The sequence below is a fragment of the Solanum verrucosum genome, unplaced genomic scaffold (genome assembly GCF_900185275.1).
Source record: "Solanum verrucosum unplaced genomic scaffold, falcon-dt-bn FXZP01000095.1, whole genome shotgun sequence".
NCBI lineage: Eukaryota > Viridiplantae > Streptophyta > Magnoliopsida > Solanales > Solanaceae > Solanum > Solanum verrucosum.
Genome location: NW_026020060.1, coordinates 1,240,238 through 1,267,899, shown reverse-complemented (window position 1 = coordinate 1,267,899; position 27,662 = coordinate 1,240,238). Strand labels below are relative to the sequence as shown.

At 35.4% G+C, this 27,662-nt stretch overlaps 2 protein-coding genes and 1 long non-coding RNA gene across 3 annotated transcripts; 2 read left to right on the top strand and 1 right to left on the bottom strand.

Moving 5' to 3' along the window:
* The first annotated feature begins 1,161 nt into the window (after positions 1 to 1,161).
* On the top strand, positions 1,162 to 3,871 carry LOC125823371 (uncharacterized). The gene is made up of 5 exons (XM_049502755.1): positions 1,162 to 1,803; positions 2,008 to 2,866; positions 3,020 to 3,185; positions 3,418 to 3,550; positions 3,719 to 3,871. Exons 1-5 carry the CDS (start codon positions 1,162 to 1,164, stop codon positions 3,869 to 3,871), a joined length of 1,953 nt encoding a protein of 650 aa, XP_049358712.1.
* Positions 3,872 to 18,245: 14,374 nt separating this feature from the next.
* On the top strand, positions 18,246 to 22,710 carry LOC125823355 (cyclin-T1-3-like). Its single transcript, XM_049502741.1, has 7 exons — positions 18,246 to 18,424; positions 19,341 to 19,631; positions 19,801 to 19,882; positions 20,293 to 20,427; positions 20,510 to 20,685; positions 20,797 to 20,948; positions 21,895 to 22,710. Exons 2-7 carry the CDS (start codon positions 19,429 to 19,431, stop codon positions 22,419 to 22,421), a joined length of 1,275 nt encoding a protein of 424 aa, XP_049358698.1. The 5' UTR covers positions 18,246 to 18,424; positions 19,341 to 19,428; the 3' UTR covers positions 22,422 to 22,710.
* LOC125823358 (uncharacterized) lies at positions 19,944 to 21,669 on the bottom strand. Its single transcript, XR_007442709.1, has 2 exons — positions 21,567 to 21,669; positions 19,944 to 20,965 (listed from the first exon to the last, which is right to left on the bottom strand). It is a non-coding gene; the product is annotated as an uncharacterized LOC125823358 (long non-coding RNA).
* Positions 22,711 to 27,662: the final 4,952 nt, after the last annotated feature.

The window sequence follows — 27,662 nt, the reverse complement described above, 5'->3', positions numbered from 1 at the left end:
TGAGAATATGTCAATGATGGTGGTATTGGTGAAGGAATCTTGGGCCTTTTTGAGGAAATCGATGCAATCGTCGAAGGAGAGGCTGGGACATCAGGCATCCGTGATGTTGATTGAGATGAGCAGTTGTAGAATTGGACCTCCACACCGCTTATGATACCTCATTCATCTTGGTTGAAAGGACATGTATTTATGTTTGTTTTGAAAATCAGTGGTAGTCCGGAAGAGTCGTGAGACCCACCATTTGTTCAGTTTTTACTTGTTTGAGTTTTTGAATTCCTCTGTGATGTTTAAAAAGGCGGAATGGCCCTTGGCCATGGTCAAAGTTTGTGCCTATTTTTAAACTTAAATGAAAGCCTCTTTTATCGAAAATTTGTTTATTTACTTATTTGTTTATATTTTACTTTCCTAACTTTGTTTGTTTATGATTTCAGTAAGATTAATTTAAAACCTGCCAATGTCATGTCATGTCACGAGCTGAACGAACAGAATGAGGCAGGTAATGACGAAAGCGAGGAATATAAAGAAGAAAATGTGGTACCCAATCATGTTGCTGAAGAGTTCCGACAGTTTGAAAACCAACACAAGCCAAATTTGGAAGAAACTGAGACTGTGAATATCGGAGATGAGGAGTGTGTCAAAGAAGTAAGTTTCCATCTGACTGAAGCTAAAAAAAGGGACCTGGTTCGTTTGCTCAGAGAATACATCGATGTATTTGCTTGGTCTTACAGGGATATGCCAGGGCTAAGTACGAACATGGTGTCTCACAAACTGTCGATCAATCCAAATTTCAGTCCGGTAAAGCAGAAAACTCAGAAATTCAAGACAGAGCTAAGTTTGAAGATCAAAGAGGAGATTATGAAACAGATTGAGTCTAAAGTGGCTGAACTGACACAATATCCAACATGGTTAGCCAATATTGTTTTGGTTGCCACGAAAGATGGAAAAAACAGAATTTGTGTCGATTATAGAGATCTCAACAAAGCAAGCCCGAAAGATAATTTTCCATTGCCAAACATTCAAATTCTCATTGATAACTATGCTAAGCATGAGTTGCAGTCATTTGTGGATTGTTATGTGGGTTATCAGCATATCCTGATGGATGAAGAAGATGCAGAAAAAATAGCTTTCATTACGCCTTAGGGTGTATATCATTATCGAGTGATGCCTTTTGGTCTCAAGAATGTTGGTGCTACTTATATGAGGTCTATGACAACCATATTTCATGATATGATTCATAAGGAGATTAAGGTGAATGTAGATGATGTCATAATCAAATCCCGCGAGAGTTTGGATCACTTGACTCATTTGAGAAAATTCTTTGATCGCCTACGTCGATACAATTTGAAGTTGAATCTCACTAAATGTGCTTTTGGAGTGCCAGCTATGAAGATGTTAGGATTTATAGTCAGTAGGAGAGGCATAGAGCTTGAACCTTCCAAGATCAAGGCGATTCAAGAGTTACCTCCTCTGAAGACCAAGAAAAAGGTGATGAGTTTTCTGGGAAGGTTGAACTACATCAGTCGGTTCATAACTCAATCCACCGTGGTGTGTGAGCCCATCTTTAAGTTGTTGAAAAAAGGTGCCCTGACCAAGTGGATCGTAGAATGTCAAACTGTTTCTGATGACATCAAGAATTATTTGTCTAATCTGCTGGTATTGGTTCCTCCACAAGAAAGAAGTACTTTGTTGCTGTTTCTATCTATCTCGGATAACACATTTGGATGCGTGCTTGGTCGGCATGATAAAACAGGGAAGAAAGAGCGAGCCATTTATTACTTGAGCAAGAAATTCACTCCATATGAGGCTCGTTATACTCTTTTGGAGAGGACATGTTGTGCTTTGACCTGGATTGCTCAGAAGTTGAGACATTATTTGCCTTCTTATACCACATACCTTATTTCCAGAATGGACCCGTTGAAGTATATTTTCCAAAATGCAATGCCGACCGGGAAGTTGGCTTAATGGAAAATGCTTTTCAGAGAGTTTGGTATTGTGTATATGACCTAGAAGGCGATAAAAGCACAAGCCTTAGCTGATCATCTTGCGGAGAATCCAGTTGATGAAGAGTATGAACCACTCAATACTTATTTTTCCGATGAAGAAGTTGCATTTGTGGGTGAAGATATTTTGGAAGCGTACCCTGGCTGGAAAGTATTCTTTGATGGAGCGCCAAATCACCAAGGAAAAGGTATCAGAGTAGTTTTAGTGTCAGAATCTGGTCAGCACTATCCTATGGCAGCTAAACTCCGATTCGATTGCACGTACAATATGGTAGAATATGAGGCTTGTATTCTTGGTTTGAAGATGGTCATCGACATTAATGTGCATGAGCTTCTAGTTATTGGAGATTCGAACTTGCTAATTCATCAGGTTCAAGGAGAATGGGCCGTGAAGAACCCAAAGATCACACCATATGTGCAGTATATACAGAAGTTGTGTAAGAGACTTCACAAGATTGAATTCAGACACATTCTGAGGACACAGAACGAGTTGGCTGATGCTCTTGCCACCATTGCCTCAATGATTAAACATCTGGATATAAGTTATATTGATCCCGTGGATATAGAGGTGAAAGAGAAACCTGTCCATTGTTCACATGTTAAAACTGAACCAGATGGTTTACAATGGTATTTTGATATAAAGAAGTATTTGGAGACCGGGACTTATCCTGAAAATGCAACGTTCAATCAGAAGAAATCAATATGCCGTATGGCTAACAATTTCTTTCCAAGTGGGGAAATCCTTTATAAGAAAACTCCAAAGTTAGGTCTTCTCATATGCGTTGATGCTAGTGAGGCTGTAAAGCTTCTGGAACAGATACATGCGGGAGTTTGTGGTACTCAGATGAATGGACTCACTTTGGCAAGTAAGATCCTTCGAGCCAATTACTTTTGGATGACTATGGAACATGCCTGTTGCAAGTTTGTGCAGAAATGCCATAAATGTCAAGTGCATGGTGATTTTATTCGAGTGCCGCTTCATGAACTCAATGCTATGAGTTCACCTTGGCCTTTTGTAGCTTGGCGCATGGATGTCACTGGTCCGATAGAGCCAGCCGCCTCTAACGGACACAAATTCAGTTTGGTTGTCATTGACTACTTCACCAAGTGGATGGAAACAACTTCGTATAAGTCGGTGATCAAGAAAGTTATAGCTGATTTTGTTCGCAACAATTTGATATGCAGGTTTGGAATACCGAAATCCATCATCACTGATAATGGAGCGAATCTCAACAGTCACTTGATGAGAGATATGTGAACAATTCAAGATCACTCACCGAAATTCAACCGTTTATCGTCCCCAAATGAATGGAGCTGTAAAAGCCGCCAACAAGAACATCAAGAAGATTTTGAGAAAAATGATTCATAATCACCAAGTTTGGCATGAGATGTTGCCATATGCTTTGTTGGGATACAGAACGACTGTTAGGACATCAATTGGAGCAATTCCATACTTGTTAGTATATGGAACAAAAGCAATTATACCTACCGAAGTTGAGATACCTTCCTTGAGAATAATTCAAGAAGCTGAATTGAGTGATGCTGATTGGGTTCGCAAACAGATTGATCAGTTAACATTGATTGATGAGAAGACAATGGTTGTTGTTTGTCATGGTCAACTATATCGACAGAGAATGATTCGTGCTTTCCACAAGAAAGTAAGAGCCAGGATATTCGAAATTGGCCAATTGGTTCTCAAACGCATTTTCCCTTATCAGGATGAGTACAAAGGGAAATTTACACCAAATTGGCAAGGACCTTACATGGTTTGCAAAGTGTTATCTGGAGGTGCCTTGGTCCTATCGGAGATGGATGGCACAAAGTGGCCCAAACTGATCAACTCAGATGTTGTCAAGAGATATTATATGTGAAGTTTCATTTTGTATTTTTGTTATTTCATTGTAATTGTTCTATTTGCTCGTAATGGTTTTGTTTAGAATTTTATCCCTCTGTAATGAATTATGTCTGACATGAAGTCTCAAGAATGAGACACGTAGGCGGACTATGTCGGCCTCAGTCACCCCTTTAACCCTTTTTAATATTTTCCTTGTACCTGAACTACGTTAGACCTGAATTCTCAAGATTGAGATACGTAGGCGACCTATGTCGGCCTCGGTCGGTTCTTTGTTTTTATTTTCTTATTTTTGCTAATATTTGAAGAGGAACTACGTTTGACCTGATTTCTGCTTCAACGGGATACGTAGGTGCCACAACGGCTCGGTCATATCTCTCGTAAGATTTCTATTTTGCTTTACAATAGAAACTGGGATAGATTTTTTCAGAGGAAGAAAAAGATCTCTCTAACAAGTCAAGACTGAAGTTACGTTGAGAATTGCAACTGACGCATAATTTTTTAGAGGATCTCAAATATTCCATAGTTTGTTCATCAACAGTTCAGTATGCGCCAAGACAGTTAACTGGGACAGAAATTTTGAGGATGACCTCAAAAATTTCAATTGAGTTCATCGGTAGTTTAGAACAACTTTGAATACTCCCCAGCAAATAATCGGATAAACTTCGAGGCAACAACTTCAAAGACGTTCGCTAAAGCTTGACGTGACATGACACTTGACAGTGACCTTTTCCAAATAATACTTTTTGAAAACCTATTTTTTCTTTAAACTCTTTTGTCGTGTTTCAATTATTTTGCATAAAAACGTTTTGTCTTATCTATCAAGAAGCGGGAGATCGGGGAAATCAACTGGAGATAGCCAGACAAGGAGCAGACAACCGAAGAGATCGACACAGATCAGTTCATTTTTAAACTAGTAATTTTTTTGTGGATGCAGGTCTATAAGTTTGCCTCAAAATCAGCATATTCCTCCATTCAATGAAAATGGAGAAGTCAAAAGGGCGAGGATCTCCCCGTAATTGACAATTTTATGTGGATGTAGGAAAAGCTTCATGCTTCTTATGACCAAGAATCGAGAATATAAGTAGCATTGTTTCGCTCAATTCTCAGCAAGACAAAGTCCATAACGAACATGCCACTATGTTCGGAGATGAAACAAATGAAAACCCCGAAGAAAGCAATTTTACTGTTATCCATCAACTAAAGACACCTGGTGGACGTTATCTGCATCATATTATCAGACATGATAATATTACTACTCTGAGGGTCATTTATATCGTATTGTCGAATGGGATGATACCACTACCCAGAGAGACATTCATATCGTATTGTCAAATGAAATGATACCACTACTCCGAGAGTCATTTTTATTGTATTGTCAATTGAGATGATACCGCCACCCAGAAGATACCCAGAAGATCACCTATGTTGCTCGGTGAAGCATTATCTTCGTTCGGTACCAGGGAGGCATCATCAAAAGAGTCATGCATCGCAAGAGAAAGATCTATGCATCGCAAGCAAAAGATCTATGCATCACAAGAGAAAGAAGTCATGCATCGCAAGAGAAAGAAGTCATGTATCGCAGAGAAAGATTCATGCATCGCAAGAGAAAGGAGTCATGCATTACAAGAGATGGAGTCATGCATCGCAAGAGGAAAGAGTCATGCATATCAAGAGAAATGAGTCATGCATCGCAAGAGAAACGAGTCATGCATCGCAAGAGAAATGAGTCATACATCACAAGAGAAAGGAGTCGTGCATCGCAAGAGAAAGATTCACCCATCACGAGAAGATCAACATCGGCTACATCATTTACTTTACAAAAATGACATCAAGAGAACCATCAACAACGACATCAAGAGAACTATCAACATATTACATCAGCCTATTTTATTACTTCGACATCAAAGAAAGAGTACATTGAAGATTATATTGCATATATGAGATACACGCTTTATTTGTTTTACGTCAAATGTTCAAGGAGAAAAACTAAGTGTCAACACGGTAAAAAATGCCATCTCCCCATTTGAACTACATTTTTTATGCTAATGAGTTTTATCTTAGTCTTTGTCGAGAGCATCTGAAAGGATGAATTCTCCAAAACAAACTACAGGTGCGGACAACATAAAAAGGATGCAACACAACGTGTAACGTTTTTTAGTGACGAACTGGGACATAGTCCAAAGAAGAGTGCCAAACTCTTAGGACGCGAGTTGAGAAGTGACTTCCACCACAATCAAACCACACCCCTATCAGAAGGCATGTGAGTTTTCCTTTGGGTTTATCGATTTCAGTTTTGCATCCGGAAGTTTATGGTTTTCACCAGAGGCAACTTTCCAATCAGAGTGACAATGCTCTAAGAGCTTTGGAGATTATGTCCATGCAAGTTCTTAATTATGGGTGTGAAGCATGCCACATTCATGGCTGAGAGTTTGCAAGCCTCCTTTTCATACTCGACTTACTTTGTCATTTTTCTAGAACCAAAGGTTATCTTGCATAATAGATTCCCTTTTCAACCGATTAAGTTGATCTACAAGTAGCTTGATTCCCTAAGTTGAGGGATATATAGGCAGGATCAGTGTTGAAAACTCAGCTGTATTCCGATATTCTCTCTTAAATCTTATTCCCGAGCATTCTGGTGTCTTCATAATTCGATATCTGGATGGTTTTGAATTATTTCAAAATCGTGCGTCAAATCAAGGGTATCGAACTACAAGTGACCTAAATTCTCATATGGCCTTAGATATGTAGGAAACCCATTTTCAGGGTTCGGCCGTATTTCTTAAAGTCCGTACCAAGTCCCTCTGCCAAAACATGAAGATGTGGTCGGTCAAAATTGGATTCGTCAATTTCATTTTCCTCAGATTTCTTTCATCAATCCAAGTCAAACGAGGAACAGTTGTTGACACCCAATTTTGACCCTCCCCGATAATAATTGATTTCCGAGCTCCTTGATTTCCAATCGATTTAGAATAATTAGCCTTATAAAAATTCAAATAGTTTCAAGGTTATTTTAAGTAATTTTAGTCGTTTTTATAGTATTTTGAATAATAAATATATTTCATATATTTGGTATATTTTATAAATATTTGAAAATCATATCAAAAGATTTCTACATTGTTAAAATAAATATTTTATTTATTTAAGTTTTGGTTGGAATTATAGTTTTAAAGTTCGAATTAATTAGTTGGTATCTAAATTAATTATTTTATAATCAAGTTAATTATTTTATTTCTTTAAGATTAAGAAGCTCATAAATTAGTTATATTAATTCGTCGTAGTTAAATTCCAGCCGAGTCTTCTAAATGAATTATGTTGGGATACCTCTTTAATACGATTGGCTAAATTATTAATCTATTACAATTTTAGCCAAATTCCCCTTTTCTTCAAACCCATCTTAAGGCCAAAGTTTTTGGGCTTTACCAATTTCCAGTAACCCAAACTCTCCAAGCCCCAACCCAGTACAATTCAATATTCCCTCAAATCCACTCAGCCGACCCAATTCCCAATTCCCCCGACCCGGCCCATTCCCTATCCCAAAGAAGACCCAGACGTCTCCAGCGTTGATATCAGACAACAACATTCACGGTCGAAACGACGTGAACACAGAAAAGCAAAAAACAACGTCAATAACGACATCAACCCCAGACGGCGTCTTCACGATACGAGGCGACGTCAACATCACCTAGCAAAATGCGGAAACAGTAACGACCAAATGACATCGATTCCAAACGTAGCAACTCACGATTCCAACAGCAAATACACAACGACTTCACGCCTTGTACGCGTACAATAGAAAACAACAACTTCTTTGTCTTCTTCCTCCAAGGTCCCTTTCCAATTTGTACCTATGGCAGCAAAAGCACTTGTTATAGCCGCGTCTCATTCGTTGTAGCCACGAGATGGAGACACGTCGCTCCCAAGGACATCAGATCGATCAAAATCGTCCACCTCGCCCCCAATCTAGTGAGAATTTTGAATCAAATTGGGATATCCCTTATCTGAAAGATATTTTTGAATTCAAAATTGGTTTTCATGGGACCCTGGTTTGCCCGAATTATCGTCTGTTTCCCCCCAAAAGTTTGGAACCCTAATCTATTTCTATAAATACTCCCCCCCTTCCTCATGTTCAAGGTTGGAAGAAATATAGGAATCGGCTAGCCTTCAAGACAAAAACATACACTAAAATTTCCAGCTATACTATTATACACAGATATTCAGGATAGTTTCTTCGAATCCAGATTTTGGTTTAGTTCTTGCTCTCGTTGTTTCTTGCTGCTCATTGGAGTTTTAGGAATCACATCTTGGCGGTGAAAGATCATTTTCGTTTGGCTCGTCGTTGTTCAGTTTCACCGCACCTTTAAAGGTAATACTCGTTCGGTTCAATAACTTTTGTTCTTAATGTGTTATTGTCATATTCTCAATGTGTAAGATGTTTATATGTTGGCATTTAGAAATACTTTGGACTCACTGATCAGTATGTAGCTGGTTTGTTCGCTCAAAATGATTTTTTCTCAGTTTTCTTTTGCTCAAAGTTGAGTTGACTTTCCATTCGATGAATTAGCTATGTATTCATTCTATTTGAGTTCGGGTTAATCTTGCGATATGTGAAATAGGACGAAAGTAGCAAGGAACATGTTTTCGTTTTGAATTTCCAGTCATTGGATCATTTTCTTTTATGAATAATTGATGACTTCACGATATCACTCCTATATGAGATTATTCATTGTCTTGTATGTCTTATGTATGCTCTTCTAAATTCATGAAGGTGTTTATTCGTTTTATATGTGTAGATTTATTCAGAAAAGAGTCTTAACCTATAATTTGGTTTTAATCTACTTGACATGTTGTTTCCTTCAAGGATGTGTTTCCCATTCTGATCTATAACTCATGTCATTAATCACTGCAACGCCCCCTTTCCCGAATCTCTTGTTAATGGTTTGTTTTACCCTTTTCTATTTTGAATTAACTTAATGATAAATAATTCTCCTTTGTTCATGAGACTATTATCTTATGGTTTTCGTTTGTTCTGAAGTAGCTTTAGCAAGTGTTTAAAGAGTTATTTCCCTTCTAGGATTATTAGTATCGCTTTCCAAGAAAATGTCATTTTAATTGTTCAATGTTAAGCCGCGAAGGTTCAATCTGGGTACTTCTTTTACTTCTTAAAAATGAATGCATCTGATTGTATTTACTATTAGTAGTCCAATATGTATTTTAGTCACTAGTGTCTTACTTCTTTGGTTTTGATTTCCTTCCAATTAGGGCAAATGGGTGTTTTGTCATGAAAATTCAAGTTTTGTGAAGGCATTAATGTTGGGATGTTACTGTTATGCTTTTCTCTTGTGTGTTTCAAACAATGATAGTCGTTAAATGGGGACCAAAGCATTTGTCCTTAACGAGTTTTCTTTCTTATCTTGTTTAAAGAATGTTTAGATGTTCCCTATCAAAGGCTGAATAACTTTGTGTTTGCTCTCTATTAAAATATTTTGAAATCTTTGTTGACTGCTTCAAGTGTTACTTTGAAATTTCATGTCAAAATGCAATTTATGTAATGCCAAGTATGGGTTTGTTTGTTAACATGACATGTCTTGAAATCTTGATTTGGGTTCCTTGCAAGAATATGTATTAGTCATTTTACATTTTAGTTACTGATAAGCCCTTCCTGTTTTGATCACTAATTTTTATTTTGTTTTCCTCTTCTTTTTTCTTCGTCATGGAATCCATTCGAGCTTGATGGTCTTTCACCCTCCCTCTGTATTTCATTTGGGCCACGAAGGCCCAAATGTCTCTATCTTTGAGTCAGTCAACAGGGAATCAATGAACTAGGTCAAAATCGGAGACGAAACACATCCTGAAAACTGAGATATATGTCCGGAAAGCTCAAATGGGCTGTATACTTATTGTATACATCTAGTATACACTGGTATACATAAAGAAAACATTGATATACAGGGTAAAGTACAGAAAGTACATGCCCAAAATTGAAGTATTGGTCTTCAAAGACAAAAATGGGCCCAAAAACCCAAGGAAGAACAATCAGCATGTTCAACTGAAATTGGGCCAAAGCCCTCTATTTTGGGCAGTCAATTTATAGTTAGAACAAGTGGGCCAAAGGCCCAATTCAGCTGAATTTGGGCAAATGGCCCAAGTTCAAGATTCCTTCCTTTGTCTTACTATTCACTTGTTATATTGGCTAACATTTTTTTTTTTGGTTTGACTTAATTAATTTCCCAAAGATAGTTGTTTATCCTTTTATAGTCAAATAAAATATTTATATTTAATACTTACCTTTATTTTTTTTCTTATTTGTCAATACTTGAATTATTTCCCTTAGAAAATTCCCCTTTAGTTTATTCCCCTTATATAAAAAAATGAGTTTTATTTCTTAATAAAAGTCTTAAAAGTTAGTTGAAAGTCATTTTAGTCAAATCGCCGGTCAACCGCAAGTTAGCGGACATTCCGAGTGCCTAACACCTTCTTGGAATGTACATTGAACTTGAACCCTTTTATTTTCAATTGATTTTGTCTGTTTAAGTCTTTTTGAAAAATTTTAAGTTTTCTTAATTTCTTAAAATAAATTTAAGTGGCGACTCTATTTGGAAAATCGATTTTTCTTGAAGTCTTTTAGTCGGTTTTCCGAAACAAGACATTTTTCTTTTATTTTTTTGAGTAAAACAAGTATTCCCAAGAGTAAATGTTTTTACATTTAGGATGAGAGGAAACTGAGATTTTCGAAAGGATTTTGAGCAGTTTGAGTACCATCTCTTTTAAGAGAGATTTTTGAGTAATAATCTCAAATGTCAGAAAGAGTTATGTTTTTAAACATATGAGCTAGTTATATTTTGGGAGTAGTATTGAGCACCAATATGGGGGAGAGTTCCGATAACTCACTGCCCCCATAAACCATGTAGCCAACGTAGGTGGAAAGAGTTATACTTTTTAGATGATTCCTTAGTGATTTTTAGCATAAACTAGTGGATCCACTTAGTTGAGAGGTTCTATACCCTGGCAAGGTATAGGAAAATTCTGGCAGCGTGGGTGAGACGTTGTATCATCGCATAGCTCATAATGATGGTTGTCGGTTAGAGAAATTCTCACAGAGTTATATTGTATTTTTATATACAAACTGAGTTATTATTGTATTCTTCAATACATTGAGCTGCTATCTATTGTTTTAAAAGCTTTTTATATATCGCACCTTTTATTGTTGTTTTATCTTGAGTTGAGTACCTTTGAGTTGAGTATCTAATCTTTGAGTTGCGTAGCTTATTCTTAAGTTGAGTTTAGTTGTGTGAGTTGAGAAGAGGTAAGTATGTTTCCTTTTTATCAAGTTCAAGCTTATGCTTATGCTTTAGAATTCCCCTTACATGCTCGTACATTTCATGTACTGAGCCATTTGGCCTGCATCGCTTCATGATGCAGATACATGTATTTAGGATCGTCAACAAGCGTTTCGTTGAGGTCATGGGATATTCCAGTCAGCTTTGGTGAGCCTTCTTATACTTCGGAGGACTTTACCTTTACCTTACGATTAGTAGTTTTGAGATGGCGTGGGTCTTATCCCGATATTCTTCTGTAACAGTAGAGGCTTCATAGATAGACAGTAGAGTTTGAGAAGTCGGTTTCATTTATCTTATTAAATGTTTTAAAGACTTGATTTGCCTATTGTTCGCTAGTTGAATATTCTATTTATATTCAGAGTAAATCATTTAAGTTAAAGCTTTGTATTTGAGTTTCATGAATTTTATTCAGTTTTTAAGCTTTTGTATGTTTGAGTTAGTCTTTCACTTGTAGTTAGCCAGGATAAGGGTTCGCTTGGGGACCATCAATGGTTCTTGAGTGTGGGCCACATCCAGGGTGTAGGCTCGGATCGTGACAATAGGTCCCCACAGACGACGGGAGTCGACAATTATTTTTAGAAGGGCTTTTGGGTCTTTTTCCAACTGTTTTAACCCAACACTACATTTTTGCCTTCTACCCAAAGACCTATATAATTATTTTAAACCCCCAAACTACCCAAACTCAATTCATTCTCTTAAATTTTCAAAAGTTGATCAAACTCTTCCTCTCAAATATTTTTCTCTCTAAGGATGAAGAAGAAGTCAAGTTATGGTTTCAAGATCAAGTTTCTTAAGGGCTTTGAACTCTAAGGTATGATAGTCTTCATATATGGAGCTCTTTCCTCCATAGAGTTCCTAAATTCTCCAAGTTACAAGTTAGAAATCTCCAATTTATTTCATGATTTCTTTCATGGCATGGGTTCCTTTCAATGTTGATCCAATTGATTGTTTTATGACTTTTTATGCATGAATTAAAGTAATTACATATTTTAAAGATGAATCCCCATGAACCCATGCATAAACCATATTTTCTAAGCTATGATGATATAATGCGGGTCTTGAACTATGAGATATGAATTTATGAAAATATGCATGTGTTCTCTTTATGAAATAGATGTAAATGAATTTTAAAATGCTTTGACTTTGAAAATATGATGAAGCCTATGAATTATTGAAAATAATGCATGTTTTTATGAAAGTAATGCTTATGACTCAAGAAAGCTTATAGATGAAGATAATTATATGTTCTATGACGTTTTGACCATATGACATGAATGACATCTAGATTTGTCTTCAATGCTTTTCGAGCTATTTTTCTAAATTAGGTCCTGATTGGTATGGCATTTGGATATGTCATCAATGATTATAGATCACAATTTCAAAACTATTTCCATAAGTAGTAGGATATTTCTAGCATGAAGTGAATGATTATGGGCCTTAAAAGCTATTATGAAAAGATCATGAATGGTGAAAGGTTTTCTCATGCATGGTCTAAGGAGTTATCCTATGATAAAACAAGCGGTGAATACCCATGTCTCTTAATGATAAGATGAGTTAAGATTAATAACTATTCTGTGGGATTTATACTTAGCACCGAGAGGATATTGAGATGGAATCTCTCCCGTAGCTAGAGGCCGGATTTCTAGTAGCAATCTCCTTATCCCATACCTATGTACCTCCATGGGATGATGGTCTTAATACATACATTATCTACTGAATCCACGTAAGCTAGATGTTCATGGTCTTACCTTGGTAAGTAGGACACCCCTTTTCGGTGTGGGGCATGTTATAACTCACATGGTCTCTATGTCGGTTGAGGCTACTTCCCACAATAATAATGAACTAAGGTAACTTCAGCAACTATCTCACATGTGTTCAAATATGATTTTACTTGCATTGATCATGATTATGATTTATGTTTTCTAACCCTCTTATCTTATGTTTTGACTTGGTCTTTGCATATCACGAAAACTCTTTTTAGCATGATTTCATAACTTTTATGCATTTTTATCATACTTAGTACATTTTTGTACCAACACATACTCTTGCGCATTGTTTCACTAATGTAGGGTCTGAAGCTCCTATTCCACATCTTCGTGGCTAGGGATCAGTTAGTAGATATTGAAGATTGGTAAGTCCTCATGTTCCAAGGACCTAACCTTTATTTCTTATTGTCTTTATTTTTTCTTGAGATTGTTTGTGATGTACGGGTTACGTCCCAATCACTCTTGATGTAATAGATGACTTTGAGATTGTGTAGACTTCCACTCGTTTTGACAAACTCTTTTATGATATAAAATGTCTTGTAAACTATTTTTATGAATTTTCCTAGAAATTCTTCGGTTGCAAGGTATACTTCATATCCTCTATATTATTTATACTAACAAGTTTGTTTTGTGGTTATTTTAAAATTGGTTAGTAAATTATGATAATCTTCATAACAATATTGAGAGGGACTATTAAAATGTTTTAATTTATTTTAACTTGGCACTTTTATATGGTTCCAACATGTTGTTCTAATTAATTAGTTTTGTTCATTTTTATTCAATTTTAAGTCAAATTCAGATTATATTTATGGTATTCAATATTTATTTTTTGCTAATGCATTTGGTTTATTAAGAAATTGATTGAGGGTAAGACGGTGAATTCAAGTTTCACCGCACCAAGTGGGTAAGATATCAAGTAAAGTCTCGGTGCATCATGATAATAAGAAGTTGGGTTCAAGTCCCATTGATTTATGACCAAAGGCATCTTTATATGAGTAAGACATTGGGTTTAAGTCCTAATGCACTATAGTGATGATATGATGATGACTAACATAAAGTTGTATACTTTTGACTGAAAGTCATGAAATTTGCCTGATTAATTTGCTCCATTCTTTTATGTGAATGTGGTAGCAGTGCATATTATGTCTGAAAAATGACAAGTGGTTGAATGTATGAATATGAGTGTGGTAAAATGTTAATGATCATCATTTTTGTAATTAAAAGGAAGAACATTATGAGTTCTTAAGATGGTCCTTCAAATGTGAAGGTCATTTTGTCCATCAAAGTGGTATGAAATGTTATTGGACACATTGTTTCTTAAGATGGTCCTTCAAATGTGAAGGTAATTCTTATCCTTCAAAGTGGTATGAAAAGATATTGGGCACATTATTGTTGATGCAATTCAAATTTGAAAAGTTTTGTAATTCCTCCATCAAAATAAAGAAATACAAAGTGGTAGTACATTTAGTACTTTTAAAGTGATGTTGAGGTGGGTAAAATAAATTTGATAATGTCAACATATGACTAATAAAAACTTATGGAGCATGTACAAATAGTTATGGTCATTTCTTGAAGAGAATGTGACTTGTGTTGTATGGATAAGGACATGTTCATATATTGTTGGATAAATGTCACATCTCACCTCTACGAAAGGTTTGAGAGATTGAAAAAAAATATTTTGACATAAATGGTCATTTTGGTTATATTCTTTGAGTACTACACAAATATTATGATATGTTTTATTATAAACTATTGGAGGACAAAAGAAAGAACTAATTCTTTTGTATAAAAGTTGTGCTTATGACCAAAATAGATGTTGTTGTGTGGAAACACAAATTTGTCATTGATTGTCAAGAAATAAGTCTTGCATGTAATAATTTTAACCATGACAATAATAATAATTTCTCCTTGAAGGAGATGGTCACCATAAGAATGATGTTATGAAATTTCTGGCAGTACACACAATTAATTAAGAGTATCCAAAGGACTAATTTGTTACTATCCAGAAAATGAAATAGTTCATAATATTGAGGTTGTAGTAAGTTTCAAAAGAAACTTTTTAAGTTTTGGAGGAACTGAAAAGAAAAATATTATTATATTGAGACTGTAAATTATTGAAAGATTAAATATCTTTAGATTACTGCAATCAAAGCGGTTATGAATATTTACATAAAAGGTAACCCGCCTTTCTCTTGTTTGTTGTAAACAAATATAGGCATGATGATGTAATCACATGCAAAAATGCAAAAGTAAACTAGAAGTTTACTAGAATAAATATCAGGTGGCATAACCGGTTGATCATTCTGGTTCAAATGTGATGCAAAAGAAATTGAGAATTCATGTGACTATATGTTTGAAGAAATAAAAGATTCTTCAAGAATTCTCGTGTTACTTGTTCTCATGATTAAATGATCAATGTACCAACTAAGGTTGAGATTGTATCCCCAGAAATGATTTGGAACATATAGAAAGGTGAATATGGGCTTGTTCACCTGTCATGTGGACCGCTTACTATTATGATTTAATAGATGCATCTATGGTATGGTCATATGTGCATTTGTATCAACTTACAAATTGGTTTTTGCAATGTTGTTTGCTCAAATTGTTAAATTAAGAGCACAATTTCAAACTATAAAAATATGTTGATAATACTGGTTGGTTTAGCAGAAATTGTTTGCCTCCAATTATAGCTAAACCATTGATTATGAGAACAAATCTCTCAAATAAAATTTGGTATGAGATGAGTTTATTTAACATGTACACATCAAGCCAACAAGGTTCTCCTTTCACAATTGGTTCAGGGTCAGGAACTAAATAATTTCCATCTAAAAATTTGATGTGTGCACATATGATTTTATTGTTCCACCACGCACAAAGATGGATCCCCAAATGAGGTTGGGGGTAAATGTTGGATTTCCTAACATTAGGGGAGATATGTTTAGCAGCTGAAAATTATGTGTGAGGTGAATTATCTAGATCCTCGTTAAAAAAATGTGAACTTGAAGTTCAAGAGATAATTCATTTGCAAAATATTTAAATAATTTGCCAAATGTATTTGCTGACCCAATATTTTAATTAAGCTGCAAATGCTCCAATAAATAGTCCTTGAAGGACAAAGTCTATGGTACACCAGAAGCGTGATAGACCAATCGATTCTAAACGTAAAACTCCTTGAGGAAGGAGAGGAACAAATTATCAAAATGGTCATGATAATGAGGTAAGTGTTTTGAAAGAGCACTATGACATAACATTTCATAAAAACTTGGCAAATGTTCAGGTACTTGAAAATGATGAAAAATGAAGAGATCTAGATAAGTTATGTCGTATTGGAATCGAATCAAAATGACCGTCAACGGGATCTTTGATATGAGAACTCAATGCTATAAATGATTACGAGGATCTTAAATTCAAATATGTCATATAGTGTGGACAGATAAATGATTGGCCAAATAAAATAACACTATTTAAGTATATTTTGTTTCACTTAGAAAAGTGATGTTTTTGAACTTATAGTTCATAGATCAAAATATATGTCAGTGGAGTACAAATGAATCATTGTGCGAAAGTATAACCGTAAGATATAAATAACGGTTTGTGCCTCGGGGCATAAAGAATTTTCGCAAAAATCCTGACATTATTAAATGGAGAGTGGTGGATGCAATGAGACTTGTTTTAGTCTGGCAATAAATGAAATACTTGAATATTAACTTGAATATTTATAATGAATGATTATCATGTGTAACTAGACGATGAAGGTTATATGAAAATTCTTGAATAATTTAAAAGGTCTTAAAACAATTCCATTGAGTACCCAATGGTTTAGAGATTGCTTAACACAAAGAAAGAATCTTTTCGACCGTATGAAAATGATTTGAAATGTCATGTATTAGTGCAATTGGTGCACTTACAGATTGCTGGTTATGCAAATGCTAGAAGATTATTTGATATACACAATGAAATTTATGTGAATGGATTGTCATATTATCATTCAAGTTATGCCAAGAAACTAAAAATCAAGTGACTCAACACATAGAAAATGTGTGATTTTCTTTCATGAGAAGAAAAGATGAGCTTCAATAAAATTAAAATGATCAATCTACGAGTCAAAAACTATTTGATTATGATGCAGAATATTTATTTGATCCGCATAAAGCTCAATCGCAAATGGGCTATTTGTTTACATATGGAGGCACAACAATATATTGGCATTCAAAGAATCAAACATTAGTAATCAATTCTTCAAATCATGCAGAAAAAATATTGATCTATGAAGTAAATCGGGAGTGTGTTTGGTTGGAATCATGATCTATCATATTCAGAAAATATGTCATTTTCTTTTGAAAAGGATATTCCAGCCACCATATACGAAAATGATATATAGCTCAATTAAAGGGAGGATTCAATCAAAGGAGATCGGACAAAGCATATTTCACCAAGTCTTTTTTACACATGATCTTCAACAAAATGGTGAGATAGACATTCAAAGATCCATTATAGTGATAATCTTGTAAACTTATTCACTAAGGATTGCCAACATCAATATTTGAGAAGTTGTGATAAAAGATTGAAATGCATCGTCTCCGAGATATCAAATAAAGTTTTTATCAGGGGAGAACAATACGCGTTGTATTCTTTTCCTTAACCATGGTTTTATCCTAATTGGGTTTTCCTGGTAAGGTTTTTAACGAGGCAATATTCAAAGCGTATTAAAAGATATGTGTACTCTTTTTCCTTCACTAGAATTTTTTTCCACGAGGTTTTTTCTAGGAAGGTTTTAACGAGACATATTATCTTTGGACACCCAAGGGGGAGTGTTATAAAATATTATAGTGTGGATGTCCACTACACGAAGAAGTTTCTCTCACCCATCATATCTATTACTTTCCTCCATTATGAAGATAACCATAACCTCCCTAACCTTCACCGTTAATTATAATCATTATTCTTGTAACCTTACTCCTCGATAACCTCCTCCATTATATTCATGATTAATGTCATATTTATGACCAACCTTTTGTATGCCTCTATGTTACACTTTAAATAGATGTATAAGGGTTCATATTGTATACACTTGAAGATTTGGTGAACACTTGAAAGAAATAAAGTTATCTTATATTGTTCTTCTTGTCTTATATTGTTCTTGTCTTCGTTATTATATTATTTTTTTGTTCTTAAGTTTTACAACACTTATAATATTTTTATTTATTCCGCATAATTTAAGAGCATTTTAGACTTTTATTCCGTGAAAAAAATAAAAGATTAAATAAAAAGAAAGAAAGGTTAATATAAAAATTGCAATTGCCCGATAAAGAAAAGGGCAGACATTGGCAATTGTTTGAAGGCAAAGCTAATACAGAGAAAGACAAGAAGACCTAAATATCGCTGAGTCAACTCATTGAATATCTATTACGCCCTAAATTGCAACTTAGACTTTGATTCCCAAGCTTTCTCCTCAATTTTCTTCAGGTTTGCTCTTTTTCTTTTTTTATATAAACAATCCTGGTTATGGGAAATTCAAGATCTTTGCTTTTTTTCTTCGTTTCTTGAAATGAAGTTTCGATAGATTTCTATATTAAGTGGAGAAGCATGTGAATTGATTGACATCGATCTTTGTTGATTTAGGGCTTTTTAATATAATTTGTGCTTGTTTATTGTTTTGGCCTGCTCGAATTTGTTCTATTTAAAATTTTTAATCTTTTTTTGGGCAGTATGTTGTATTGAAAAGCTTCTTAAAAAATTGATTCGAGTCGTGTAATTGATCAAGACAATTAAGAGTTGTTTACAAGGATCATTCTGAAGTTTGTGCTATTTCCTATGTGTTAATGAATTCGAGGCTCGTGTGTGTCTACTAAATTAGCCTTCACCAAAATCTATTTATTCAAAATTGTCATAATTGAGAAATCTCTCTTTCATGTGATCTCTAATTAGTTGGGATCAGTTTTTCAGTAAAATAGTACTTTTTAACTAAGGTGAAATCTGACAAGGTTATTCAATTTCTATGCTAAACCCGTCCAATGGATGCATGTTACCTTCAAATGCTCTGAGGGTGATTTCAATTTTCACTTCTTTTTTAAACAAATTTCGGTAATTAAACTATAAACAGTCTTTGTCTTCAACTGTTTATGTTAAACCTGGTAGTATTACTCATTGTAAATAGTCTCTAAGCATGATTTCATTACGGTTCATGTTGATATCCATGCTAATAGAGTTCCATGTTTGAAAAGTAGAAAAAACTAAGATATTCATAAGTAACACGGTGTAGCCATCAAGTGTTAGCTGACCATGAATGCAACTGGCTTGCAAGTTCTTGTCTCTATGAATGGATGTTTAAACATAGCAAGGATTCAACTTCCTAATAAAATATATATTTTTATACTTGCAGAATATTCTGGTTATCTATTTGGAACAAAGAACTTATTCAACTGCCAAATTCTGTTCCGCTACTCTGATAGCTAAAAGAGGGAAAGAGCATGTCACAACAACTATCAGAGAACCCATCTAGTATGCACATTCAAGAAAAATCTGAGTCTTATACCCAGAGATGGTACTTTACTACAGAAGAAATAGAAGATCACTCTCCATCAAGAAGGGATGGGATTGATTATGAAAAAGAGTCTCATCTAAGGAAGTTGTACTGCTCTTTCCTGCAAGAGCTTGGGATAGAGCTGAAAGTGTAAGATCTCTATATTCTATTGAAAATTTTCATATCTACATGTAGCACGACACCATATCCTTTTGATTCACCTCTTTCTCTCATTCCCTTATTTTTTCTGAGAGAACTCATGCAACTTGGTGTATGCTCAGTTTCTCATAGGAGGTTGTTGGACATTTAATTTTTTCAGGCCTCAAGTGACAATAGCTACTGCAATGATGTTGTGCCATCGCTTTTACATGCGCCAATCTCATGCAAAGAACCACTGGCAGGTAGAAGTCATTTCTGACTCTTGTATTCCCCATTTACTGAAAAACACAGTTTTTTACCGATCATTTCTCTTAAGTATGGCTAATGTCTTGCAGACTGTTAAAATATTTGTGCTGTCAAACTGGGAATTGAGCTGCTTGACAGGATATAACATTGTGTAGTTATGCTTAACTCTAACGAGAAGTAAAATATATAGCTAATGTACAATTGTTCCCATAGTAATTTCTGGAGTTAACCTTTGTGACTAACTGGATTTATTTATTTTTGATCAAGAAAGTAGTAGATAAACAAACTAACTGGAATTGGTTCAGATATAATTTTAAGCCAGATGAGGCTTAAAGCATTGTATTAAGTATGTCCCTGTCTTTTGATTCATCATGCACTCTTTGGTGTGGCACTGCACTCTGTGCAGATTGTCGCAACTGTGAGCATGTTCCTTGCCGGCAAAGCTGAAGAAACACCACGCTGGCTGAGTGATCTTGTTGTTGTTGCCTACAAGCTTGTATATAAATGGAATCCATCAGCTCCACTGAGGATCAGGCAGAAGGTGTGTTATCAAATATTCAGTTTTGTTATTTCCTGCTAGCTTCTATACTTTTTCCCCCTAACGTCTTTGCTTCATATCATAGGATATTTATGATAAGGAAAAGGAATCTGTTGTAGCTGGTGAGAGAATGCTGCTTGCGACAGTTGCTTTTGATCTTAACATCGAACATCCTTACAAGGCACTTGTTGGTGCTATGAAGAGGTTGGAAATTTCTAACAATGAGATGGTCAAAGTAGCCTGGAATTTTGTGAATGATTGGTTAGTATCTTTTCATGCAATGGTGATGGTTCTTAATTTGTAGAATGTTATGCACTTATTGTTTACTTCCAATTTTGAAACGCCAGAAATTAATAATGATGTGGTTGGTAGGCTTCGCACAACACTGTGCTTGCAGTATAAGCCCCATTATGTCGCTGCTGGTTCCATGTTCCTTGCTGCTAAACTTCTGAAGGTGAAATTGCCTGCCGAAAAAGGGAATCCCTGGTGGATGCAATTTGACGTTGCTCCGAAGCAGTTAGAAGGTATGTTATATAATTACCTACAGGGTTTTCACAATTCTATGTTATTTAAAAGTAATGAAGAAATCTTCATCGTAAAGTTAAGATCATAATAATGCTAGCGAGTTCTTAAGAATAGACAACTGAATCTGCGGATGGTAGAGCTTCAAATTGAATATCGGAGCTGTTTCTCACTAACAATCCAGAAATTAGATCGCAAAATGTGCACATTTGGTTCACTTAGATCAATTTTATAATGTCTTCATCAATTAGGAGAAAAAACATATAGGAAATGTAGTGTTGTTTTTGTAATCGTGATATAGTTGGACAAAGACTTGTGAAGTTAAGTTTCAATCATGTAAAACTAATGTTATTAATAGATGTACCTGTTAAAAAACATGTTATTAACAGATGTAACTGATAGACATTCTGTGATTATGCAATAATATACTGAAAGCATCTCTCAGGGAAAGAGGACAAAAAAGTTATCTTGTAAAGTACTTCTTTTCATCTATCTCCTTAAATTTAATATCATATGTTCCCTTCCTTATTCTTGTTCTTTGGGTAATTGAAACCAATCCTAAAATTGTCATGTGGCGAGACTGTTTTGATATATGGGATACCAGAGGATATATCCCTTACCTTTTTTGAGCACTAAAAGAGGAGAGACCTTACTTTGTACTGAAGACTCGTTTGCAGTCAACCTTTTCTTTAAATGAACAAGTCCTGAAACTATGATGTTCAAGTCCTGAAACTATGATGTTCACTACACTGGGTAACAACTGATAATCCATTATTCATTTATTTGTGGGATATCATTACTTCTGCCTTGTTTGAGTTTCCTTGTGTATAGTTTTTTTGAAAAACTAACCCTTCTTCCTGGGTAAATGTGTCCCTTCCATCCTGTTATGCTCTTCCACGACCTTGATTACTCGGCACCTCACTTTTTCTTCCTTTTTCTCTTTCTCAGAGGTTATTCAAAAGATGCTTCAGTTACTGGAGCAGAATCAGAAACAAGTAATACCATCCACTTCCAGCAAGTTGTCTGAATTAAAAACTGTTGCTGGAAAGGCAACATCAAGCATCGCAGAGTCTTGTATCTCAAGTGTGTCAGTTGTTGCACAAGATTCCAGGAATATGGAATTGGTGGAGACTAGAGGACCATCTACATCTGTGACATCCAAATTCAGTGAGAAAGCATCCTGCAACAGCATCAACACTGTCAAAGAGGGGACAGAGCATTGGGAGACTAGTGAGTGTGGTAGTGCAAATAGTGCAGTTGAGGATGGTGTTTGTCAGCCACTAAAGAATGAGCGTGGAAAAGAAATTTGCCATACTGTCTCTGTTAGTGATCACAATGGAAAATTTGATATAGATCGAATCAAGGAGAGATTGAAGAGACGGAAATTGGAGCAGAGTTCAATGAAGAAATCAGCCATGTATGACGAGATCGATAGTGAGGGTTGGATTGAGAGAGAGCTGGAAAATTTGGGATAGTGTCACTTTCTGCTTGTTCATTGGATGAAATAGTTTTTGTGGAAGTATAAGCAGAAAAGGAAAACATGGTCACACTTATATGATGCACTGAAATTAGGAAGGTGCAGATGTGAAAACTTTCAGCTAAGAAGTTAGAAATTCAGAAACTGTTTTCCAGCTATGGTAACATATCTCTCTTGGTTCAACTCCTGTTTAGCAGATAATGGACTCCAATACAGGGTCTACTGTGCATAATATTGGCTCTTCATGCCTTGATGTTTTTTTATATAAAGGGTATGATTTTATGCAAGTCCAGTTTACATGCTAATTTAAAAAAAACCCACTGTTTTTAACGTCTTTTTGAGCTCAGTAGAAAAATTAACTGTTTAAAGATGTTATGCCCCAGAAAGAGAGGGTAAAATACATATTTGCTGAGCTACGCGTTGAATAAGATAATACAGTGGAGGGTCACACAATATTAATCCTCTGGCAAAAAAGAAAGAGAACTGACAGAAAGGAGCTTGCAGATCAAATTCACGGTTTTTGAAAAGGGACCATTTTGTAAGGATGTAAAATGGGAATGCATTGTTGGAGGAAGGTAAGCGAAAATAGTAAACAAGACTTTGGGTCTCTCATAAGCACATTTTTGCAGCTTGGTTTGCTTAATTGTTTATAGGCGAAGAAAGAAATACTTCAAGTGGTTAACTTGTTTCTTGTTTGTTTTCTTGCTACCCTGTAATTGTGAAGCACTTCAGTGTTACTGTACTCATAGAAGACACAAAATGTAAACTTAACAATTCCTTTTGCTGTGAACATATTTACTGGGTTAATGAGTAAACAAGTGATGACCGACTATGGAAGTAATCATTGCATATTCTATCTTGAGCTGAACGCTCTATTTAAGAAAAATGAAATGCAACAAGCAATTGACATTTTTGTTGGCGAAATCATTACTGATCATTCGAGTAAAAATCCAGTTGGAGAAGAGCTGAAACAAATTTGGAGGACTATCATGCATGTGGTCTATTTGGCTTGTAAGGAATTAAAAAATGTTGAGGATAAGAAAGATAACACATATTTTGTAAAATATATATACTTTTGGGGGTAGAGAACATAGGGTTGTAATGGCATAGTTTCTTGACTTTTTGGACTGTATAATGGCAAATAGTCAAAGGTGTAGTAAAACATATTTTGAAAAGAGGTGGTGTTGGCTGTACATTTCATCATGAATTGGTTCACTGAAGTTCCGACTAGCTTATTGATTGCAACATTGAGTGGTAGACGTTACAAGAGAAAAATGAGGGAAGGGTACTACTCAAGTCTCAAAATTGAAAAAAAGAAGAACAACATAATTTAAAAATTGTTGAAACTATCACAGACTTAGAGTTCTAATAATGCTCTGTGCGGCACTTGACAACTTACTCACGAATCTTTCACGATCTTGTAAGATCAACTAAGCCCTTTGAAACTAAGATCACTAAGAGAATGAAGAAAGACAAAGATAGGTTTTTTATTAAAGAAGGCTTTGTATTGCTTGTGGAAGATTGCCTATAACTTGCTTGATGTGCTTGCAAATGAGAGCCGCTCTATTTATACTACACTCTATCTAGGGGCCAATGTGTTAAATAAAAATTACTACACAAGTCCCTAATATTTACAATTTAGTCCATATTCTAGAATTCTCGACGAGCCTAGAGAATTCTAAAGCCTTCCATGAAAATATCTAGAATGTTCTAGAGTCTTCCATAAACCTCTCCAAGACTCTAGCTCCTTACCCCTTAGGCTAGCTCATTTATACTTCTATTTTATGACTAAGTGGAATGACATAGTGGCGGTTCATGACACTCTCCCCCACCTAATGATGCGACGATCGCGGCGCATTGCCGCGGTAAGAACTCCCTGATTCGGTCTTTGAATTGCCACAAGTCTTTGTATCGTTCCCATGTGGCCTCCTCCGGAGATTGTCCCTTCCAATGAATGAGCAACATGGCACTAGATTGTTGACCTCACTTTCTCTTGGCTTGATAGTCAATAATGGATTCAATTTCCCGATCATGCGAGGTAGTGACAGTAATCGGTGACTGTTTTGAAAGGTTTCGCTCAGATCACCCTTGTCTTCATGGTATGGCTTAAGCACGCTAGCATAGAAGACCAGATGGATCGTGAAATATGGAGGTAATTCCACTTTGTAAGAGATGTTGCCCACTTTGGCAACGATCCTGAACAGGCCCTTGTACTTGCGTACTAAGTTTTGATAAATGCCTCTTAGTGCCTTGAATTATCTTAGATTGAACTTCACCAAGACCATGTCTCCAACTTTGTAGTCTGTGGGATGACGCTTGCGGTTGACAAACTTTTTCATCTTCTTGGCTGCCTTGTCCAAGTAGGACTTGTCTTTGTCAAGCTGCTCTTCCCATCCCTTGGTGAGATGGTACACTCCCAAACTCTTCCCTTGAAATGCGACCGATAGCGAGTGTGGAATTTGGGGCCGTTGGCCTGTCACCAACTCAAAAGGGGTGCACCCGATTGACTCACTCCATTGCAAGTTATAAGAGAATTGCGCCATATCTAGGAGCTTCGCCCAGTCCTTGGGATATGCACTTACGTAGTGCCTTAAGTAGCACTCCAGTAGGGTGTTGACACGTTTCGTTTGGTTGTCCGTCTGCTGGTGGAAACTTGTTGAGAAGTGCAACTCCGTACCAAGTATGTCAAATAAATCTCTCCAAAAGTTTCTAGTGAAGTGGGGGTCTCGATCACTGATAATATGCCTTGGAAGCCCTCAATACTTCACTACGTTCTTGAAAAAAACTTGAGAGCCTCTTTAGCAGTGCAACCGGCTGTGGCGGGCATGAAGGTGGCATACTTTGAGAACCGGTCCACCAAAGCCATAATTGTCCCATACCCATCCAACTTTGGCAAGGAAATGATGAAGTCCATGGTAACACTCTCCCAAGGACGTTCCGCTACGGGTAGCGGCTTTAGCAGTCCTCCTAGTTTCGTTGCTCCACTTTGTCTTGTTGGCACACAAGACATGTCTACACGTAGCACTCAATGTCATCCCGCATGTGCGGACAATAATATATTGCCTCAATCAATGCACTTGTGCATCACTACCCCGGATGCCCAGTCCACAACGTATTGGTGACTTGTTCATTTGAAGAACATCCTCCAATATTTTTTTATTCGAAATTTTTATTATTTGTTAAAAATCTATCAAGGGGTCTTTTTTAAGATTTATTTAATTCTTCAAGTTGTCTCACTTTTTGCAAAATCGGAATCATATTTTTTAGTTGACATATTAAGATTGAATAAATTTTAATAATAATTAAAACAATTTACATATACTTATGATCTAAGAATATCAACAATAACAATTTTTCAAGAAAAACTATAAAAACTATAAACTATAAATTTTTCTTCAAAAATTTAATATAATTTTTTAATAGATAATATGTATAAGTACTTTTTTTAAATGGCCCCCCCAAAAAATATGGGACCCCAAGTGATGACTTTAGTGGCCTTGTGGTTAAGCTATTGTATCCTTCACTCTAATGTTGCATGAAACAACATCAACCTGGAAAAATATCAACATATTTTGGGTCGGCACCAAATCTTGGTTAACATGTTTAGGCACCTCAAGTGTATAACGAAAAAATAATCCTATAGTTGATAAAAACATAAAGGAATGTAAAATAGGAGGACCTAATATAATCATCTTGGCTGCACATAAAGGCGTAGGTGCTTGTGGTTTTGTTTCACTGCTTCATCAATCTGGCTCTCCCAACTAAAAGAAGAAAACCAGTACTTTCATTAATTAGGATCCATAGATAAAGGAGCAAAGAAGCCAGTACTATAGGGTAAAAAAGAATAATTGAAATTAGGTTACACTTGTTTTGATACTCCTACTTAAAGATAACATGTATTTCAGGACTTTGACATAAATAAAGATTTTAACTGAAAATTCTAGATCAATTAGTTAATTGCACATTGCCTAAACCTACAAATAATCATTTACAGTAACAAGAAACAAGCCAAATATTATACCGCAGTTGCATGTCCAAAACTTTTATAAAGTATATTATGAATACAATTGAACAATTATATGAATCTCAAGACTACACATATAGGCGCAACACACGTCCTGTGAATCTATCTAGTACTCTAAAAAGCCCAAGCTAGAAACAAATTAAATGTGAAACCAATTGGATATTATAGCTTCTTCCACAATGAATATTACTATATACTATATAGTATGTGAAATTTGATGGAAGGGGAGAAGATAAAAAGAGGTTTCAAAATATTTATAAGGTTTTCATATCATACAAAGAAAATGGATAATTGAAGAGACTATGGGTGATTCTCTGTTATGAATATTTACAATAATTATGGGTAATTGAAGAGACTATACATGTTATGAATATATTTATCAAATTTAACGTGGTATAACGAGTATAATGACTGGATAGAAAACTAAACGAATGACGGCTTTATTTGCTAGTAGATAGAGATAACCCAAAGATTAAAGTTATTATTTAGCTAATTTATTTATTGAACTAAATATTAGGGGGACGGGAAACGTCGAGAAACATAAAGATCCACTTTTGAAATTAGCATTTTATATATATAGTTATTATTTAATATATATATATATATAAGGGTAGTTGGATTTCTAATTAATTCCGCATTTATGCAAATAAAATAGGACTTTTGAATTAGTTTTTACTGATATTTAAATAGTTCATTAGATTTTAATTAGTGTGGGGGAAAAATGGTAATTAAACTTTGAAGATTGAACTTCAAAGTTGGATTACCATATTGCCCCTCCACTAAATCAAAATTTGATTAAATCTCTAATTAAATATAGATATTTTAATTACATAATGATAAAGTTTGAAGTCCAACAAGTGCACTTTATTTTTTAGTTATGGCATTACAAATTCAATAAGTTATGTTAGTAGAAGCAAATGAAAAGACTATTGTTACAAACTAATGAAGTGCTACTCTTTTGATATGTGTCACGCCCCGAGGCTACCCCCTAGATGTAACACGGTGTTATGATCCGAGAGCACCCCCTAGTTGTAACACGGTGTACTTAGCCCCGAAGGGGTCTTATACAAGCCCCTTAGCTTTCATCATCGCATAAAGACATAGAAAAATACGAAAAAATTTAAAACTTTTACAATAGAAGTCAACTTCTTTCATATAAGAAAATAGGAACTAGACTTGTCTCAATCACCATCTAAAACATAAGAGTACAAATAG

Bases quoted from the DNA above. Each gene is read 5' to 3' on its own strand.
- LOC125823371 (XM_049502755.1), top strand. From the start codon at position 1,162: ATGCCTTTTGGTCTCAAGAATGTTGGTGCTACTTATATGAGGTCTATG. The intron at 2,867-3,019 runs GTAAGATCCTTC...GGCCTTTTGTAG, and splicing joins GAATGGACTCACTTTGGCAA to CTTGGCGCATGGATGTCACT. The intron at 3,551-3,718 runs GTTCGCAAACAG...TTCCCTTATCAG, and splicing joins AATTGAGTGATGCTGATTGG to GATGAGTACAAAGGGAAATT.
- LOC125823355 (XM_049502741.1), top strand. From the start codon at position 19,429: ATGTCACAACAACTATCAGAGAACCCATCTAGTATGCACATTCAAGAA. The intron at 20,428-20,509 runs GTGTGTTATCAA...TTCATATCATAG, and splicing joins CACTGAGGATCAGGCAGAAG to GATATTTATGATAAGGAAAA. The intron at 20,949-21,894 runs GTATGTTATATA...TCTCTTTCTCAG, and splicing joins TGCTCCGAAGCAGTTAGAAG to AGGTTATTCAAAAGATGCTT.